General features: G+C 33.7%; 2 protein-coding genes across 2 annotated transcripts; both read left to right on the top strand.

Annotated features, from left to right (window-relative positions):
- The first annotated feature begins 5,298 nt into the window (after positions 1 to 5,298).
- LOC133672975 (protein SLOW WALKER 2) lies at positions 5,299 to 12,124 on the top strand. Its single transcript, XM_062093555.1, has 16 exons — positions 5,299 to 6,106; positions 6,481 to 6,556; positions 6,921 to 7,040; positions 7,166 to 7,241; positions 7,459 to 7,527; positions 7,655 to 7,735; positions 7,829 to 7,900; positions 8,589 to 8,681; positions 8,765 to 8,917; positions 9,087 to 9,170; positions 9,309 to 9,456; positions 9,694 to 9,779; positions 10,160 to 10,242; positions 10,312 to 10,674; positions 10,857 to 11,079; positions 11,261 to 12,124. Exons 1-16 carry the CDS (start codon positions 5,386 to 5,388, stop codon positions 11,897 to 11,899), a joined length of 3,087 nt encoding a protein of 1,028 aa, XP_061949539.1. The 5' UTR covers positions 5,299 to 5,385; the 3' UTR covers positions 11,900 to 12,124.
- A 4,859-nt stretch (positions 12,125 to 16,983) lies between these two features.
- Positions 16,984 to 17,940, top strand: LOC133696486 (auxin-responsive protein SAUR78-like). Its single transcript, XM_062118682.1, has one exon. It carries the CDS (start codon positions 17,109 to 17,111, stop codon positions 17,514 to 17,516), a length of 408 nt encoding a protein of 135 aa, XP_061974666.1. The 5' UTR covers positions 16,984 to 17,108; the 3' UTR covers positions 17,517 to 17,940.
- Positions 17,941 to 20,718: the final 2,778 nt, after the last annotated feature.

The raw sequence follows: 20,718 nt of genomic DNA, 5'->3' as shown, positions 1-20,718 counted from the left end.
TATATACTTTTTAATTATGACTTGTTTGTTTACATAGAATTTAGTAAAATATGTTTGAATTAGCTTTTTGATTCTTAAAGCATTAAAATGAACTATACTAGAATGTTTTAAATTAAAAACATTAAATTAATTATTTTTTCAAAATTCATCTTTAAAGGTAAAAGATGCAAAATTCACATATAAAATCTCACCAAATACAATAATCACTAAAGGTTTTCATTGTTAGATATTAAAATTTTAGCTTTAGAATTTGGTTCACCAGTCTTTGTACTGGGTCGTTAATAATTCCTATTTAATAGGATCATTTAGCTTCAGTTTGTTTTAGTCAATCAACTGCTTACCTACTTCCTACGTTATAGGAGTAGTGGATATGTGAGCTGCTGATTTTCAGTTTGTTTTTGTTACTGTTTGTAAGGCTATTTATAGCCAATTCTCTCTTAATGAAAGCTGCAAAAATACTACAGTTGTTTCTTCAATTTTCTGAGATCAACATTTGGTATCAGAGCCTCACAGGTTATTTGATTGAATCGTGAGAAGCAGCAGTTCTTTGCACGAGTGACAAGAGAAGAGATGTCGATGGAAACAAATTTTGTCCAGCCATCAATTCCAAAGTTTGATGGACATTATGACCACTGGTCCATGCTGATGGAAAACTTTTTACGATCTAAAGAATACTGGACTTTAATAGAATAAGGAGTGCCTGCAGCAGCAAAAGGAGCATCCCTAACAGATGTTCAGATGAAGGCCATTGATGATCAGCGACTGAAGGATCTGAAAGCTAAGAACTATCTGTTCCAAGCTATAGATCGATCCCTCCTGGAAACTATTCTTAAGAAAGACACAGCTAAGGATATATGAGACTCATTGAAGCAAAAGTATCAAGGCACGACTAGAGTTAAGCGTGCACAGCTGCAAGCGCTTCGAAAGGAATGGGAAATGCTACAGATGAAGGTTGGTGAATATGTAAACGAGTATTTTGCTCGAACTTTGACAATAGCCAACAAGAAACGAATTCACGGTGAGAAGATGGATGATGTTGCTGTCATTGAAAATATTTTGAGATCCATGACACCAAAATTCGACTATGTTGTCTGTGCTATTGAGGAGTCAAATGATGTGGAAACCATGTTCATAGATGAATTACAAAGTAGCCTCCTGGTGTATGAGCAACATATGAATTATCATACTACTAGAGAAGAACATGCCTTGAAGGTGACGTGTGAAGATCATTCTGGAGGAAGAGGACGAGGTCGCAATGTTTTTAGAGGGCGAGGCAGAGGGCGTATCAGGCCAAGTTTTGATAAGTCCACCGTGGAGTGCTACAACTGCCGTGAACTGGGGCATTTCCAGTATGAATGCTCGAAGAAAGGATTCAGAGCAAACTTTTTTGACACAAGTGAAGAGATGCTGTTGATGGCTTATGTTGAAGTGAAGAGAAGAAAATCAGTTCAGTTGAAGTTTGGTTTTTGGATTCAAGGTGCAACAACCATATGTGTGGGAAGAAGGAGCTTTTTTCTGATCTTGATGAGAATTTCAGAGAGACAGTGAAACTTGAAAACAACTCAAGCATGACAGTTATGGGGAAAGGAAATGTAAGGATCAGGGTAAATGAGAATACTCAGGTGATCACAGGTGTTTTTTATGTACCTGATCTAAAGAGTAACTTGTTGAGCATTGGTCAGCTTCAGGAAAAGGGACTTGCAATTCTTATTCAGCATGGGAAATGCAAGGTCTATCATCCTGATCGAGGACTAATTATTGAGACTATAATGTCATCAAATAGAATGTTCATTCTACTTGCACATTGTCAAGCAAAAGAGCAGACTTGTTACAACACCTTGACAAAAGACTCAGCTAGAGTTTGGCATCGTAGATATGGTCATTTAAGCTATGATGGATTGAAAACTCTTCAACAAAAAAATATGGTGCATGGACTACCTCAGATCAAGCCTCCTACGAAGCTGTGTGAAGAATGCATGATCGGAAAGCAACCTAGAGATCCTTTTCCCAAGAACAACACATGGAAAGCAACCAGAGTTCTTCAACTAGTGCATGCAGACATATGCGAACCAATAAAGCCTATTTCTAACAGCAACAAGAGGTACTTTATCAGTTTCATTGATGATTTTAGTCGAAAAGTTTGGGTATATTTCCTGGCAGAGAAATCAGAAGCTTTTAATGTTTTTAAAAGCTTTAAAAATCTTATTGAGAAGGAGTCAGGGGTTTACTTGAGTGGATTAAGAACTGATCGTGGAGGTGAATTTACTTCCAATGAATTCACCAGTTTTTATGCTGCACATGGTATACGAAGATAGCTAACAACAACATACACACTACAACAAAACGATGTGGCAAAGAGGAAAAATAGGACCATTATGAATATGGTTAGGAGCATGCTAACTGAGAAGAAATTTCCTAAGAATTTCTGGCCAGAGGCTGTTAATTGGTCAGTTCATGTGCTGAATCGAAGTCCAACATTGGCTGTGAGAAACATCACCCCAGAAGAAGCTTAGAGTCAAATCAAACCTTCGATCTCCTACTTCAAAATTTTTGGTTGCACTGTATATGTTCATATTCCTGATAATAAAAGAACAAAGTTAGATGATAAAAGCTTAAAGTGTGTCTTTCTTGGAGTCAGTGGGGAATCAAAGGCCTACCGATTGTTTGATCCACTATCTAAAACAATTATAATCAGTAGGGATGTGAGGTTTGAAGAAGAAGGCAGCTGGGACTGGGACAACAGTTATGAAGACACCATTTTGGTTGATCTAGAGTGGAGTGACAGCAATGCAGCTGCCATGAATGCAGAAGAGCCAGCTAACATAAATCCAGAAGAGATCAGGCTACATGCAGAAGAGAGCTATACCATCAGATCACATGCAAACATTGAAACAACAATCAGGCCACATGCAGATGAAGCAACAACAATTCTAGATGTGAATACAGAAGGGAATGAGTCTGCTGCAACAGAGTTTACTGCAACAGCAGAAAATTCAACGAACTCAGAAGAGGGAAGAATAAAGAGACCATCGGGCTGGATGCAAGATTATATAAGTAGTGAGGGTTTATCTAAAGAGGATGACTATGCATTTCTAGCTTTGTATGCAGGCAGGAATCCATTAAGCTATGCCGAAGCAGTGAAAAGTAAGAAGTGGCAGAAAGCTGTGGAGGCAGAAATAGATGCAATTGAGAGAAACAACACTTGGGAGCTCACTAGATTGCCTGAAGGAGGGAAAAAGGTGGGAGTTAAATGGATTTTCAAGATAAAATTCAAAGAAAACGGTGAAGTGGATAAACACAAGGCAAGCCTTGTGGCTAAGAGGTACACGCAGCAACATGGAATAGACTATGCTGAAGACTTTGCACCGGTTGCCCGTTTGGATACCATTCGATTGGTCATCTCGCTTGCAGCTCAAAAAGAATGCGTTATCTACCAACTGGACGTGAAATCGGTATTTTTGCATGGAGAGCTCAATGAAGAATTTTATGTTGAGCAACCTCCTGGTTATGAGAAGAAGGGAAGAGAGCAGATGGTGAACAAGCTAAATAAAGCACTGTATGGACTCAAACAAGCCCTTCGCGCTTGGTACAGCCGAATTGAATCATATTTTGCAACTCAAAACTTCAAGAAATGTCCTTATGAACATACACTGTTCATCAAAACTGGAGGTGGAGGTAATATTTTGGTTTTATGTCTTTATGTTGATGATTTAATATTCACTGGGAATGATGCAAGTATGTTTGATGAGTTTAAACAGTCTATGATGAATGAATTTGATATAACTGATTTGGGGAGGATGGGATATTTTCTGGGTATTGAAGTCTTGCAAAGTTCAAATGGAATATTTGTTGGGCAAAAGAAATATGCAGAAGCAATATTGGCAAGGTTTAAAATGGATGGCTGCAATTCTATTAACAATCCTATTGTTCCCGGTACAAAGCTTTGTAAGGATCATGGTGGTTCAAAAATAAACAGCACACTATACAAGCAAATTGTGGGAAGTTTAATGTATTTAACTGCCACTAGACCTGATATGATGTTCATAGTAAGTCTTCTCAGCAGGTATATGGAATGTCCAACTGAACTTCATTTACAAGCTGCAAAAAGGGTTTTCAGGTATTTAAAGGGAACAGTCAGTTTTGGAGTGTTCTACAAGAAGGGAGGATTTGCAGGTCTTAATGTATATTCTGATAGTGACTATGCTGGTGATGTTGAAGATCGGAAAAGCACTTCAGGCTATGTATTTATGTTCAGTGCAGGAGTTGTATCATGGTCTTCAAAGAAACAATCCATAGTGACACTTTCCACCACAGAAGCTAAGTTCATAGCAATAGCATCATGTGTTTGCCAGACAATATGGCTACGAAGAATTTTACAGCAGTTGGGGCATAATCAAGAGGGTTTTACAACAATCCACTGTGACAACAGTTCTGCCATTAAACTCTGCAAAAATCCGGTGCTGCATGGATGCAGTAAACATATTGATGTTCGTTTTCATTTCATTCGAGAGCTCACTAGCATGGGTGTCGTGGAAGTAACTCATTGTCAAACTCAGAATCAGATTGCAGATATAATGACTAAACCATTGAAGCATGATGTCTTTGTGAAACTACATGGCCTAATGGGAGTTTGCTCTGTTTCTAGTATAAACTGATGCACTTGGCATACAGTTTAAGGGAGGATGTTAGATATTAAGATTTTAGCTTTAGAATTTGGTTCGCCAGTCTTTGTACTCGATCGTTAATAATTCCTATTTAATAGGATCATTTAGCTTCGTTTTGTTTTAGTCAATCAACTGCTTACTTGCTTCCCATGTTATAAGAGTAGTGGATACATGAGTTACTTATTTTCAGTTTGTTTCTGTTACTGTTTGTAAGGCTATTTATAGCCAATTCTCTTTTAATGAAAGCTGCAAAAATACTACAGTTGTTTCTTCAATTTTCTAAGATCAACATTGCACCCTCACATTAATTAAAAGCAAAAATATTCTTTATTAATTTTATTTTAAAGTTGGATTTGTTAAAAAAAGCAACAAATGCTTACGAATTCTTTTGTTTTAACCATCATAGCTGATCAAGTACAAAAATTAAAGGATTCAATTTTTTTTTAACAAAAATATTATTATTTATATATTTAACAAAATTACATAAAATCGATTTTTATATGTTTAGTGTTTTTTTTTTCTTTCCAAAATTGACTAGAACAATGATAGAAAAACTTTTAATTATCGTAAGAAGCGACATCAGGTACAAAGGAGCGCGAGAAAACAAAGAAGCGACATGTCGCCCACCTAAGCTAAAACCCTACTACTTACTCAAGAGTTAAAACCCTCTCTACGAGCAGACAGATGCAGAGGCAGAGGCAGAGGCAGAGGCAGTGAAGCAATGGTGACAGAAAAAAGCACGAAGCCCTCAAAGGACAACATAGAGGCGTTGAAATCAGAGGTAGCCTCTTTTGCTTCCTCTTTAGGCCTCGCCTCTTCCACTTCCTCCTACACTGGTTTCAACGATACTGATTTTCGAAACCCTAAACCAAAACCAAAACCAAAACAAAATCAAAACGAAGACAAACCACCTCCTCCTTCTCAAAAACCCCATCTTGATAAAAAAACCTCAAATAAGCCTCCACCTTTTAGAAACAAAAATGACAAATCACAAAAACCCATTTCAAAACCAACACCAAAGCCTCCAATTTTGTCGCTTGATGCCGGTGATGATGACAAGAACAGTAATATCACAAGAAAATTTGACAAGTACAAGAACCTCCCTAAGTTGCCTTTAGTGAAGGCAGGTGCAGTGGGTGTGTGGCATGTGGACTTAATGGAATTGGAGAACAAAGTTTTGGGTGAAGAAAGCAAAGGAAAGTTGGAAGTTAAAATGGGTGTTGGGGAATGGAAAAGCTTTGTGGAGAAGAAGAGAGAGTTAGGGGAGAGATTGATGTGGCAGTATGGAAAGGATTATGAACAGGGTAGAGGTCAAAAGGGGGATATTAAGATGTTGCTAGCTACACAGAGGTCTGGGACTAATGCTGATAAAGTGTCTGCCTTTTCTGTGCTTATTGGTGACAATCCTGTTGGAAATTTGAGGTCACTTGATGCACTTTTAGGTATTCTGTTGGATTTTAATGCTGTTTTTATGTTTCTTTTTCTATTTTTTTAATGTGTTTCTTTCCTGTTTCTTGTTGGCCTTTGTAATTGGCTTTCAATGAACTACGATCACAAAAGTTTCTCTCCTTGATCAACGATAGGATGGTATTTGGGTCTGACCTCTTATTATAGGGATATGAAACATTTGAATCATTGCTTGTATTGTAGCCATATCATTGCATTTCACTTTAGGTTTAGCTTATGTGGAAGAACTATTGTATGGATTTTAGTGGATTAGTATGTGAAGATTATAGTGTAATTAAATGCTAAGTACTTCTTCTTTGTTGGATATGATTTAGTTCCATGTCCTGATTGGATGTAATACTGATTACAGGAATGGTAACATCCAAAGTGGGGAAGCGGCATGCTCTAACAGGATTTGAAGCATTGAAAGAGCTTTTTATTTCAACGTTGTCATTTTTCCTACTACTCTCTATCCCTTTTCTTTTACTTGCTTTATATCCTTTTCATTTTCTATATTAGTTTAGGAAGTTGTATGTGGTCTGCTTCTGGCCACTTGCCTCTCTGTGTTGGTGCCTGATATAGGTTGTATTTGGAAAATTATGAATTTCACACTGTTGGCACTTTGTTCATTGTGATTTAATGGTGAATCTGTGAGGATGAGATGTTTTTTCCTCTTAGTTTGGTATTATCCTGATGGATGATATCACATGATCAGAGAGGTGTTCCTTGTCATAGCTTGCTATCAATGGTTTCCCTATGTTGTGTTCACTCATTGGTGTGCTAATCTGCCTTTCATATCCTTTTAACCAGTTTGCTACCTGATCGTAAGCTGAAGACCCTTTTACAGAGGCCTCTAAATAATGTTCCTGAGACAAAAGATGGTTATTCTCTTCTTCTTTTATGGTATTGGGAGGACTGTTTAAAGCAGAGGTAGGCCTCTATCTTGCTCCTATCAATCATGTCGAAACAGCATGTCTTCAACTTTTCATTCCTTGCATTGACAATGCATTGCATGCCTTAATTCAATCCTAATTAGACATGCATTAATATCTCAGGTACGAACGTTTTGTTTTTGCACTTGAGGAAGCATCAAGAGATATGCTACCTGCACTAAAAGACAAGGCATTGAAGGTTGGCCTTCTCATTTAGTCCTCAAACGATTTGTGTTCTTGCATAGATTTTGAAGAGTTTAACATGATACAGCATGCAATTTGAACAATTGATGTAATTGATTTTTTTTTTACAAGGAAAAGTAATCACCATTTCCTTTGGTTTTACTTCTCTCTGATGTTATAGGTTACATCTTAGGGTATGTGAACATGATTAGCACTTTGTGATTTTCTTACAGATAATGTATGCATTGTTGAAGAGCAAATCAGAGCAGGAGCGCAGATTGCTTTCTGCATTAGTTAACAAAGTAAGTTAGCATTTGATTCTACCTGTCTAGAGAATTAAACGTATTGTCTTTGGAAGCTCTTCATTTGAAGGCGATACAGTTTCATGAAGCCAGTGGATGTATCTTACGCCTAGATTATATATTACAGCTAGGTGATCCCCAAAATAAAAGTGCATCCAATGCTGACTTTCACTTATCCAACCTTTTGTCTGACCACCCAAACATGAAGGTACAACCTTTAAATATAGCTACTTTTATTCATATATGTTGTTTGGCTTAAGAATTTATTTAGTTGACTTCTTTAGGCCATTTTATTTTACAGGCTGTGGTGATTGATGAAGTGGACTCTTTTCTTTTTCGACCTCATTTGGGATTACGATCAAAGTACCATGCTGTATGTCTAATCAAACACACTCCTTAATTGCTAGCTAATGATCTGGATTATGCTCATGGAACCCTTCTCACTCTTAATTTTTATTTGATTTTGAAAATGTTCATTCAACTCCAATTACCATTGCTATTGTATGTTGTGATATATTTCATGGTAGATGCTTAAAGCTTGCCATTGCCATCCTAGGCCATAGTTATCACATTTATATGCGTTTGATACATTTGTGCTCTAGTCATCCTGTTCTGTGATATTCGTTCATGTTCTTCCTAATAATACCCAGGGAAGGAAAAAGAAGGAATTAAGGCAGTAGATGTAGTTTTGAACAGTAACTCATTCTTATGCTGCATCTGTGAACTGTGAAAACCCATGTTTACTAGGGTTAAACTTAGAAGAGAAGTCATATTCTATTACTTTTGCATTTATAAATATGCTTCAGTTGTCTTGGCAAATGATTTACTGGCATCGTTCTTGCATGTACTTGATGTTGTTTGAAGTTTTCCAACCGAATTGGTAGTTATTTTTCTCTATTTCCTGACCCTGATGCTTAACTAAATTGTTACTGAATTACACTCTTTTCAAGAATCTGCTTTCTGTTTTAGTTCTGGAAGAGATGTGTTTTGAACTCAAAACTTAAGCAAAACTGTGCAGCTCAGTTGATCTGGTTTAATTTTCAGCTCTTATGCATATGCAGGTTAATTTTCTGAGTCAAATTCGTCTTGGTCATAGAGGCGATGGACCAAAAGTGGCAAAACATCTGATAGATGTATACTTTGCACTGTTCAAGGTATTAATGACTTTCTTATCTGATGTGTTCGTTTCCCATTTGACCTCTCCTTTGTGAATAATGTTGACAAACCACAATCACAGGTGTTGATAACTGAGGCAGGCAGCAGCAAAAAGATGGATAAAAGCAGCAAGGCAGAGAGAAATACTTCTGGTTCTTCTAAAGAGAACGAGATAAAAAGTTCACCAGAATCCCACATTGAATTGGATTCACGACTTCTATCAGCTCTTTTAACAGTCAGTATTAACAATTTTTATGTTTAGAGGAAAATTTTTGATATAGGAGAAGTCAAATGAATGCAGGCATTTCTTTAGTGCTCTCCAACATTTTAGTTTTGCAAAGATTTTGTTCTGTTAGGGCAGCAGCTTCAGAATTTATGCTTCCTTTGTGTTGCCATCTTGTCAGGGTGTTAATAGAGCATTTCCTTATGTTTCAAGTGCTGAGGCGGATGACATTATTGAGGTCCAAACACCAACGCTCTTCCAACTGGTAATCTCCTGGTCTACCATTCAATTCCAAGAGAACTCCATTTAGTGATGTAACATGGCTACTTAATGATTGGTAAATGGCAATTTCGGTATTATGCTGTGCTTTAATAGCAATATATATATATATTTGATTGTGCAGGTTCACTCCAAGAATTTCAATGTGGGGATTCAGGCACTGATGCTTCTTGATAAAATCTCATTGAAGAATCAGATTGTCAGTGACCGGTTTTACCGTTCTTTGTACTCCAAACTCTTACTTCCAGCTGTCATGAATTCATCCAAGGCAAGTATTCAGTGTTTCTTTGCTAGGAGATGACGTGACGTTTATTTTCTCAATATATATACGGCTTCAATTCTTTGAGTTGGCACCCTTTATTGATTTTATATCATTTAACCATTCAAAACAGCTCGTGGTGTTTAAGCAGGCTGGGTTTTGTTTTTCCAATTCCTGTCTATGATTTAAATTGACCCTGAATCTCTCGTTTTATTGTATTTCCCTTTTGTATGGTTTGCACCTCAGGCAGAAATGTTTATTGGACTCCTTCTGAGAGCCATGAAAAGTGATATAAATCTGAAGCGGGTTGCTGCCTTTTCAAAGCGACTATTGCAGGTTAATAATCTATCATTCTAGTTGGACCTATCTATAAATGCTGATCAACTCTTTTTTTCTGATTTCCTATTCCTGTTTCACCATAATAGCTTTGTGTAAGATTCGACATTAATTGCTTCACATATATCTCTATTCTTTCTAGTAGAATGACAGAGCAAGGCATTAGTGTTTCTTATGTATGTCTTTGAGGATTTATTTTAATCACATGGTCATTTGAGCATTCAAAAGGGTACACTATATTTTGAATTTTTCAGTCTGATTTTTTTATAGAAAAAAGTTTATGGGGACTGGTAGGTTTCTTTTCTCCTTATCTTATTGAAGTCTAGTACCTTTCTTTGGGATGCATTTGAAACGAAGATTGACCTTAGATACCTGGACAGGTTGCCCTTCAGCAGCCACCTCAGTATACCTGTGGATGCCTTTTTCTCCTCTCGGAAGTTCTCAAAGCACGGCCACCTTTATGGTAATATTGATTTTTATTTTTTGTTTCTAGTTTTTTTTCCATGTTTTGCTAACTTGTTCTATCCTGCAGGAACATGGTGCTCCAAAGTGAGTCAGTTGATGAAGATCTTGAACATTTTGAAGACATAATGGAAGAAACTGATAATGAACCTTCCACAACACCCAAAAAAGAAGAGATCGAAGTTGATTTAGTTGAAAATGGTGATGAGATCGACTCTGAAAGTGATTCTGCAGAAGATGAAGATGATTCTCCCGCTTCTAGCTCCGAGGATGATGTTTCAGATGAAGAGGAGTTGCTAATGGAAGACAGTTCAAAAGAACTTCAAGAATCACAACCACAATCTGATCATAATGGTAACCAGCCACAAATAAATTCTTCAGGGTCTTCCCTGCCTGGAGGATATGATCCACGTCACAGGGAACCTTCTTACTGGTATGTTGTCTTTTCTACAATTAAATGGGTGCATTTGGGTTTTGCATCATATAATGTGTATGTGGTATATATGCTTTTCATTTCTTTGGATAAAAAAGAACAAAAAGGAATTATGGGCCTCTTTACCATCACTTCAAGGTGTTGATGGTTTTTTCTGACTTTATTTTCCTATTTATCAACAGCAATGCAGATCGTGCTAGCTGGTGGGAGCTGATGGTACTTGCTTCACATGCGCATCCATCTGTTGCTACCATGGCTGGGACACTTCTATCTGGTGCTAATATTGTTTACAATGGAAATCCACTGAATGATCTATCACTTACTGCTTTCCTAGACAAGTTTATGGAGAAGAAACCCAAGCAGACTGCATGGCATGGTGGCTCCCAAATTGAACCAGCCAAGAAGGTTAGCCATCATAACTGGCACTTACTTTTGTTACCCTTTTGTGTTTGCAGTGTTTTTTTTTATATATATATAATGAATTTCAGATTTCCCTGTCATTCAGGGTTTGAAGCTTTGTTTTTTTGTCAGCAGCAACAAAAGCATCAGTTCCTTTGTATCATCGCTGACTTTTTCATTTTTTCAGCTTGACATGAACATGCATTTGATCGGGCCTGAAATTCTTTCATTGGCTGAAGTAGATGTACCTCCAGAAGATCTTGTCTTTCACAAGTTTTATGTGAATAAAATGAATACCTCAAAACCAAAGAAAAAGAAAAAGAAGAAGGCAGCTGAAGAGGAAGCTGCTGAAGACTTGTTTGATGCGGGTGATGGTGATGATGATGACGGCGATGACGATGTGGTTGGTGATGATGAGAGTGACAATGAAGAGATCGATGATCTATTAGACTCTACCAATCTTAGTCATGGAGCAGAAAATGAATATGACTATGATGACCTGGACCAAGTTGTTAACGAAGATGACGACGATTTAGTCGATGATGCAGAGGTGGATGCCCTAACAGATACTGAGGGAGAAGATTTTGACACCATTGTTGACAGTGACAATGATGCTGTTGATGTCGGGGATGCAGATGATGGTACTGATGAGGATGGGCTTGACCAACGGAAAAGAAAGCGGAAGTCTAGAGGGAAGGCAGGTGCGTCCCCATTTGCAAGTCTTGAGGAATACGAGCATGTATTAAACGAAGATAATGCAACAAAAAAGAAGTCAGAAAGAAAGAAAAAGTCTAAATCACTGAAGAAGAGAAAATCATCTAAATAGTCCTAATTTACGATGTTGGTTTTTCTGTCTGTCATGTGCCTTCAAATTCCCAAGAAACCACATAAGAGTTTGGTGTGTATTGTTGGTGCATTTTCCTCGTTCGCTTCAAAACTTTTCGCCAAGTCATTAACCAGGCAATTTTGGTAGATCAAGCAGCATGGCCAAACTGGTCACGACAGGATTGTTGATTTAAAATGTATTTAATTTTAAGCTTTTTTTGTGCGAGTTCTGCTCCTTAAATTTGCCAATTGATTACCTGATACTGAAATTGTTGCTGTTACAAGCTCTCTAAAAGATGTCAAACTCTCCTGCTCTGTACCCTGGGAATTTAGGCCTTTGCTGTTACCCTTGAATCTTTGACTCGAATGCTTTGATGGAGGGATGCATCGCTTTGCCTCTTCTTCTAAAACAAATAGGATTAAAAAAAATATTCTCGAAGATGGACCCTTACCTGGATTTGTTTTACCATTGTAACTCAATTTAGTAAAAATTTTGAGAGAACGACCTGTTAAAAAAAATTAATTTTTTTTAATATTGATTGTGTATAATAATTATTGTTTAGTCATAGCTAAAATACATGTTATAGAAGATGGACCCGTTTTTTTTTTACTATTCTAACATAATATAGTAAAAGTTTTGAGAGAATACATATGCTAAAAAATATTTTTGAAAAATAACACAATTAAAATATAATTTTTAATATTGGTTTTCTACTGTATAATGGTTGTTTAGTCAAAGCTAAAATACATGTCTTATGAATATTAATTAACCTATATGAAAGTCAATCCCAAAATCTTATGAAGATTGAAAAGATAATTTTCTCTCTTCTTTATTTTTTGATGATTCTCTTTTTTTTGTTTTTAAATTTTGAACTAAAAGATAAAAATTTCAAATAAATGTATTAAAAACAAAAAAAATTTAGGGAACAAAACTTTGAAAAACATGCCTCATGACAATTGTAAAAAAAAAGAAGAAGAAAAAACATATATTTTTACTTTAGAGTCAAACTTGATTCCCAAAGTTTTAATTTTTTTTTGTAAACAATAAAATCTGATCTAATTTTACAAAATCAAGATTAACCCAACACCGAAACATTGTTTTGACATATCAAGAACTTTATAATAAGTAAATCAAAATAATTCATCAAATTTAATTCTCAATCAATACAATATAAAAATAAAAAATTCAATTATCAAAATAAAAAATACTTAAAATATATATATAAAAAAACACTATCCCAATCAACAATGTTCCAAGTATGGCACACAATACCTTGCATAAAGTGGTTCCACCATTCCTGTGAAAGTAATAGTAATTGAAATGTGATTCCATGTATTGTAATTATCCAGTCTTGATTCTTGCATCGTCCTGTCTGGGCATGGCGTCTTGGGTTTGGCTTGTTATACATTTTTTTCTTCCGAATTTGATCTCCGGCTATTTTTCAGAATATTACCGGCAGATCACATGGAAACCACAACCTGGACCAGATTCGATCTCGTGGTTCCCCACAGCACAATATCTGTGTTCCTCAGTATATGCAACATTGGAATCGTCGACATGCAGCTGTGTGTTTGATCTCATGTCTGCTTTAAAGCTCTCAAACAGCATATATCATATGCTCTTCTTTCTTTCTTCTTCTTCTTTCTTGTGAATGTGCTCCTAATTAATGATCTTGTTAAGCATGATCTGACAATGATTAGGAGCTCATGATATCTTGCATTGCACATGGTATAACCCCCGGATATCTACAATAATCTCTCTCTCTCTCTTTTTTTTATTATCAGAATAAGATAATTTCTTATTTTATATATCAAAAAATAATAATCACCCCACAAAAATTGTAAAATCTCAAAGTTAAAAATTGATCGTGGGACCTCCTTAATCATATCTTACGGCAAGTCCTAATCACTTGTGCTAATTATTAGAAATTAAACGAGTTGAGGATGCTTTAGTTAATTAGTGATAACATATAGATCAAACTCTTCACGTTAGGGATCGTAACTTGATGGATTAAACTAGTTAACTTTAACCTTTTGTTTTTAAATAAAAAAAAATTATTTTTAATATCAATATATAAAAATAATAAAAAAATTAATTTAAAATAAAAAAATTAAAATTTAAAAAAATCATATTAAACTATAATACCACACACCCCATGCTGGAGAGCTGTCTAGGTGTTCAGAAGCATAGTAAACTGGTACAGACACAAGTTGACGTACCATTGATTCATTTGATTGGGCAACTAGTCGTAACGATTGCACCTCTGCAGTAATCATGAACCTAGACCTGGTTAATCCCTGAGGTCCCTTGGATCACCAGAAATCGAAGCTTCATTTCTGTTTTCATTCAATTCTTTTTACTCATCATTCAATAGGACGTAGTATTTACTCATAATTTACTGATAAATTCATCGACGCTACAGTTTCAGAGTTTTTTTTTTTTCAAAAGCATTTTAACAAAAAATTAATTTTTTTTTATATTTTCAAATCGTTTTGATGTAATCATGTAAAAAATAGATTAAAAAAATTATTTTGATATATTATTAACTGAAAAGCAATCATTACTAAAATATCAAACGAACTCTTAACCATTAACTAGTTTGAAGCCAACACTATCCTATAAACCGGGTTAATTTTTTTTTTTAACGTGAAAACAAGGTATTCAGACAGTATCAATATTTTTAAAGAAGTGAAAAAGATATAAAATACACGTCATTCACTGAACTCAATCCAATAAAGTCAGTTAATTTAATAACATGATTAAAAGAAAGCATCAACAGTAAACAAAATAAAAAAACAATAATTAATTATAAAAAATAAATTGACAATATTACACTAGGAATGAGAAGGAAGAAAAGCTCATTAGAGGTTCATTACTGCTCTACTGTGGACACTATCCCACCACCATAAAAGATCACCATGGCAGTTCAAACACTACAATGAAATATTGCATGACGACACCAAAAGAAGTTGCATACACAATTAGAGCAATGACCCGAAAAACAAATAATGCAAAATTTCATAAAGTGAAAAATAAGAAAAATAAAAAGATTCAAGATAACCTGAGTTATTTTTAAAATTAGTGACAAATCCTATGGAAAGAAAATAAAAAAAATAACAGAGCACAATCTCCAATTAAATAAATGTTGAAAGATGAAACTAAAAAAAACATGATTTTAAAAAAAGAAAAATGAACCAATCAACCCTGGACGAATCTCCTAAACCTGGGTTAATATTCCAACTTGTAATCCGTGAAATTCTATACCTGAGTTCAACCAAGAAGCTTATTTCCCAATAAATTTAATGTTGAAGAATAAAATAAAATATTTAAATCTAAAAAAATTGCCAAAGTAATATAAATAACAATAAAAAAATAAGGATCAAATTTGACATAAAAATAAAATAAAAAAATGTTGAAGGGTGAGATTGAAAAATAAATTCAATTAAGAAAATGATTAAAAAGAAAACAAATAGTGATAAAAAAATAAAAACCAAATTTGATAGATGAAAAAAATTGAAGGGGGATGAAATTAAAAAAAATCATTTCAAAGAAAACAAATAGTAATAAAAAAACATGAAGTAAATTTGAAAGAAAATACAAATTGAAGGGATGCTTTCAAAATGTGAAGGTTCAGGCGTGAAAATCGAGAATGAGAGAAAAAAAATGAAAAGGTCGCTGACACCAAGATGAAGATCTGTATGCAACAAGCGCAACTCAGGAATGAAGGGATTGCTGAGACGTTTCAAACACCACTTTGAAGCTACTATTTAACCACCGCATCACCGTGTACGCGTTGCTTGAATAAAGAAGCTTAAATCGACATATTGATGCTTGCAATGAATGCTTTATTCATTTTTTTTTAATAATATTTATATTTGTTTAATTATAAAAGCATCATTCAACTCAATAATATTATTTTTTTTCCTTTCAATATTAAGTTTATAATTTATTTTGCAATTTTCTTTTTTAAAAGACTCATCTATCCCAACAGTCAAGACAAATGGTATGGTTATGGTGAGAAATAGAGAAAATAATCATTTTACTACTATAATTCCTAATAAATAATTCTAGAGTTACAATATTTGACATTGGTTAAACCACCTTTCCTTTTAATTTCTTCCTTGTATGATAATTACTTGCAAGTACTAATGTGAATTTTTCAATAAAAACTAGATTGGAAGCACAATGTAAAATCTTTCCTCCTGCAACTGAATTTTAGCAAGAGTGATATTAATTTTTCTCCTGTAAATTAATTAATATCTAGCTACAATATCAATATTACGATCACAAAATCAGAAGTCGACAATCAAAATATATAACTAAGACAAAGATTGAGACAAGAACTTCATTAATCAGTTGAGATTATCAAGTGCCAAACAATTAGGCATAAATTTCATTTTAAATCCTGTTCTGATGGGAACCAGTTGGTGTTAAGAACAGAACCAGTTGGTGTTACAGATGGGAACCATTGGCTTCTTACCAACAAACAGCTTCGAATGATATTTGACGAATTAAAACAGAGAACCAACAGGGCTAGTTTGCTTCTGATCTCAATTATCAATTTAATTACACTTTCAAATCTTTTTTTTTTTATTTTAATTGTGCGGAGACACATAATTAAGGGGTAACATTAAACATTACGAGAAAAGGGCAATTATATGATCTTGAACCACTAGGTTAAGATTCATTCACGTGGGATTGCAACTGCCAGGACCCCCTTGTTTTAAATTGGAAATCAGATATACACCATTGTAATTCATGGGTGGTGGTGATGATAGTAGTTGTTTTTTAAAGTATTTTTTATTTAAAAATATATTAAAATAATATTTTATATTTTTAAAATTTTATTTTTAATATAAGATAATCTGAAATAATTTTTCTAAAATAATTATGAAATGCAAGTACAAGGAGATATGTCTGCGGGTAAAAAAGGAAGGTAAAAATAAAGATTTCTCGACCAGAAGCACCCGCCAAAGGCCAAAACAAAGCAGCAATCTCTTAGCTGTTATGTGTCAAACAGTGGGCCATGCACGTATATGACTGTTCCTCTTCTCTCTCCTCCAGCCCCTTCTTTTATATAGGAACCTTCCCTTCTGTTTCTCCTCATCAATTCCTCTCACAGCCCCTTGATTTTCTTCCTACACAAAATCCTCTGCCTTTCTAATATTTCTTGATATACGAGGAAAAGCAAAGACACAGAGATAGATAAATGGAAAAGTTTTCCAAGTTAACAAAGCTCAAGTCCGCCATAAAGAGATTGCCATCTTTCACCAAGATAGGCCGCACAAATAGCTCCATTGCTGCTTTTAACAACGATCATGATCAGTATGATCAGTCTGATGATCACGTCGATGGCAAGATTTCAAATGGACTTCATGCAGTTTATGTTGGAAAGTCAAGGAGGAGGTATCTTTTACGTTCCGATGTCATTTGTCATCCTCTTTTCCAAGGTTTAATGGACAGGTCAGGCGCTGGTTCTGGTGATGAGGAAGATAATCAAGTAGTTGTTGTTGCTTGTGAGGTTGTTTTGTTTGAGCACTTGTTGTGGATGCTTGAGAGTGGTGGCTCTCAGTTGGGGTCCATGGAGGAGCTTGCTGAGTTCTATTACACTTGCTGATGATGACGACGGTGATGGTAAAAGTTTGCTGTAGTAAAAGAATATTAGAGGCATTCAAAGGAAAATAATCAAGTACTGTACTAATTGAGCTTGATTGTGAGGACAACCCATTTGCTTAATGGTGGATTGTGTTGTTAAAGAAGGTGATTAGCTAGGGTTTTTTTTTCTCCTAAATTTTTTAAAAGTATACAGAGATTAGGTCATAGGTCATGAAATCAAGTTTTTATCTCTTTATGCTTCGAGAAGCCATTAATCTACTCCCAATCTCTTGTACGTTTATCTTTATGCTTGAAGGCAGCGTAAGATCAAATGAATCACAACAGGACCACGGCAATATGTATGGTTCAGGTTGGCAATCAAATCAATAGGATCTTCTTGTAGTTAGAATGTTTTAATGTACATTTTTTTGTTGGAAACTGTTAAATTACTCTCTCCAAGATCTTTAGAAGCCATGAGCATGGCGGTTCGAGGGTGGTGGGGCATATTTGCTCCCTTGGATGTGACGCCAACTTTTACTGTCCCTTTCTCCAGAATTAATACATGGTGGCCCGCCTATATTCCATTTTTTTTCCTAACAAATAAAGAATAAAATACTAAGGTAATGTATACATTTCTAAAAGAGAGAAAAAAAAAAGAGATTCGAATAATTGAGTAAATTAAGTTTAAAAAATTTGATTAATTTAATAACACAAAAAAATAATGACAGTAAAAAAAGATAAAAAAAACTAACAACAAAAAAAGATAAAAAAACTCTGATGTGAGCTTATCTGAGTTAGCATGTCAAATATGTAACTTGGTTGTGATGCTGAGGTTCTATAAAAAAAAATTAAATAAAATTATGAATCTCAGTTATTAGGCAACTCAATGTCGAGGTGTGAAACTATATTTTAATTCTTTTTTTAAATAACAAAAAAACTAAGTCAAATAAAGTTAAACTGCTAACCTCATGATCATGAGTATAAGATTAAGATAGTCCCAAAGAAAAAAAATAAAGATCAATTCATAATTAATTAAAAGTTGAAGGATAAAACTAAAATAAAAAATTATTTTTTTTAAAAATCAAATATTGAAGGATATTTAGATAACGAAGAAAATGATATATGAGAATGCGAGAACCCTATAGAAAATAAAATAAAAAAAATTTGAAGCTCAATTTCTAGTTAATAAAAAAAATGAAGGTTGGAATTAAAGAAAAGAATATAATCCAAAAAAAGGTTAAAAAAACCTGACTCGAGTCCATCCGGGTCAACATGCAAAATCTATGATTTCATTGTGACATCAAGGCAGCCATGTTAAAAGCAAATTAAATAAAACTATAAATCTTAATTATCTAACAACTTAATGTTAAATGGTGAGATAACCCGAGTAATTTTTAAAATTAGTGAAAAATTCAATAGAAAGTAAATAAAAAAAGAAAAATCTTTAATTAAATAAATGTTAAATGATAAAATTAAAAGAAAATAAGTTTAAAATTGAAAAATGCCCTTGAATCCAGTTTAAGAACTTTTTAATTGTAAGGGTAATTTACTTAATTATGATCTTGAATCATTTTTTCTTTTCAAAATTAAAAATAAGAAAATCTTATATATTATTAATCTGAATGTAATTCAGATAGAGATTTTTAGGACAGCAATCACACTCACAAAATAATTTATTATAAGACGAGACATGAGATAACTTACCTTTGAAAAAAAATATCATTTAAAGAAACATAAATAATAATATCTACGGTGTGATATCATTAAGGTAGCATCTTGCCACTTTATTGGTCCCCCTTCGTTTTGGCCCTGTTACAGGAAACGAATCTTGAATTGGGTTTTAGAATCGTTTTCATTGTTGAAAATTTACTTCCGTACACACTATTGATATTATTATTATTATTATTATTATTAACAATAGTCTAAATAATAGCACGGACATGTCATGTCATCTCATCATTATTATTATTATTATTATTATTATTATTAATTTTCTAGAAATCACTTCATTAATTAATGCTGCTATGGCAACTATATCAATATAAAATCCCAATCAAAACTTTCCTATGGGATAAACATATTTATATTCATTTGATATTATTGATAAAAAAAAATAATATCAAATATGACAATATCTGTTGGTGTTGTGTTTGTGCCGGAGTTTCAATAAATTTTAATTTTTTTAATTTTTAATTATTTTTTATATTTTTAAATTATTTTGATGTACTGATATAAAAATAAATTTTAATAATTAAAAATATTATTATTTAACATGTTTTTAAATAAAAAAATATTTTACAAAATAACATTAACCAGACCACTAAAGAGTTAGAGGGTTGGTTAGCTGATATATTTTATAAAGGTCAACGGTTCCTTCTATAGTCATCTCATGGTCTCTCTTTGAATCCTATCAAAATTCTAATAACTATATACTATTATTAATAAAATTATAAATATTTTTTTTATAAAAAATAATACAATAAGACTTGTGCTGTAAGCGCTTACTTCCTTTCACCTACTCCTTCAGCATGAAGTGGGTGTGGTGGGTAATAACTTTATTTTATGTACTTGGAATTTTTTAAATAACAAGGGGTATTCTTAAATTAATTCACACGAGATTAAGTTCTTTTTTAATTTTAAAAGCATATTTTTTATATTTTCCTGGTACATTTAAATAATTTATTTTTTTTACTACTAATCTTGAAATTTAAATTCAAAATATTAAGAGAGGGAGTATACGTCACAGACCATAATACCTTTAAAATTTCTATATAGATGTGGAGCCATTTGGACTTGTATTTCGAATGATATTTCTAAAAAAATTAATTATTTTTTTTAAATTAATTTTTTTAATATTTTTGGATCGTTTTAATACATTGATGTCAAAAATAATATTTTTATTTAACATTAGTTTTATATTTTGTTTAAAATTAATTTTTTTTGATGTTTTTAAATTGTTTTGATGCATTGATGTTAAAAATAATATTTTTTTTGATATTTTTGATATATGTACGAGCAAAAAAAATATTTTAAAAGACAACTACTATGACATTCTCAAATATATAGTGATTAAAAAACGTGGTATATTAACCATCTAGGTTGTGGTTTAGTGGTAAAAACTTGAGATTAAGAGGTTTGCTTCCTCTATGGTCTCAGGCTCGAACCCTATGGTTGCTCATATGATGACAACTGGAGGCTTACATGGTTATTAACTTCAGGGTCTG

The sequence above is a fragment of the Populus nigra genome, chromosome 1 (genome assembly GCF_951802175.1).
Source record: "Populus nigra chromosome 1, ddPopNigr1.1, whole genome shotgun sequence".
Taxonomy (NCBI): Eukaryota; Viridiplantae; Streptophyta; class Magnoliopsida; order Malpighiales; family Salicaceae; genus Populus; species Populus nigra.
This window is presented reverse-complemented; position numbering and strand designations above follow the sequence as displayed.

Coding starts and splice junctions, on each gene's coding strand:
- LOC133672975 (XM_062093555.1), top strand. CDS start 5,386: ATGGTGACAGAAAAAAGCACGAAGCCCTCAAAGGACAACATAGAGGCG. Junction 7,528..7,654: donor TTTCTGCATTAGTTAACAAA/GTAAGTTAGCAT, acceptor TATATATTACAG/CTAGGTGATCCCCAAAATAA. Junction 10,675..10,856: donor CACAGGGAACCTTCTTACTG/GTATGTTGTCTT, acceptor ATTTATCAACAG/CAATGCAGATCGTGCTAGCT.
- LOC133696486 (XM_062118682.1), top strand. CDS start 17,109: ATGGAAAAGTTTTCCAAGTTAACAAAGCTCAAGTCCGCCATAAAGAGA.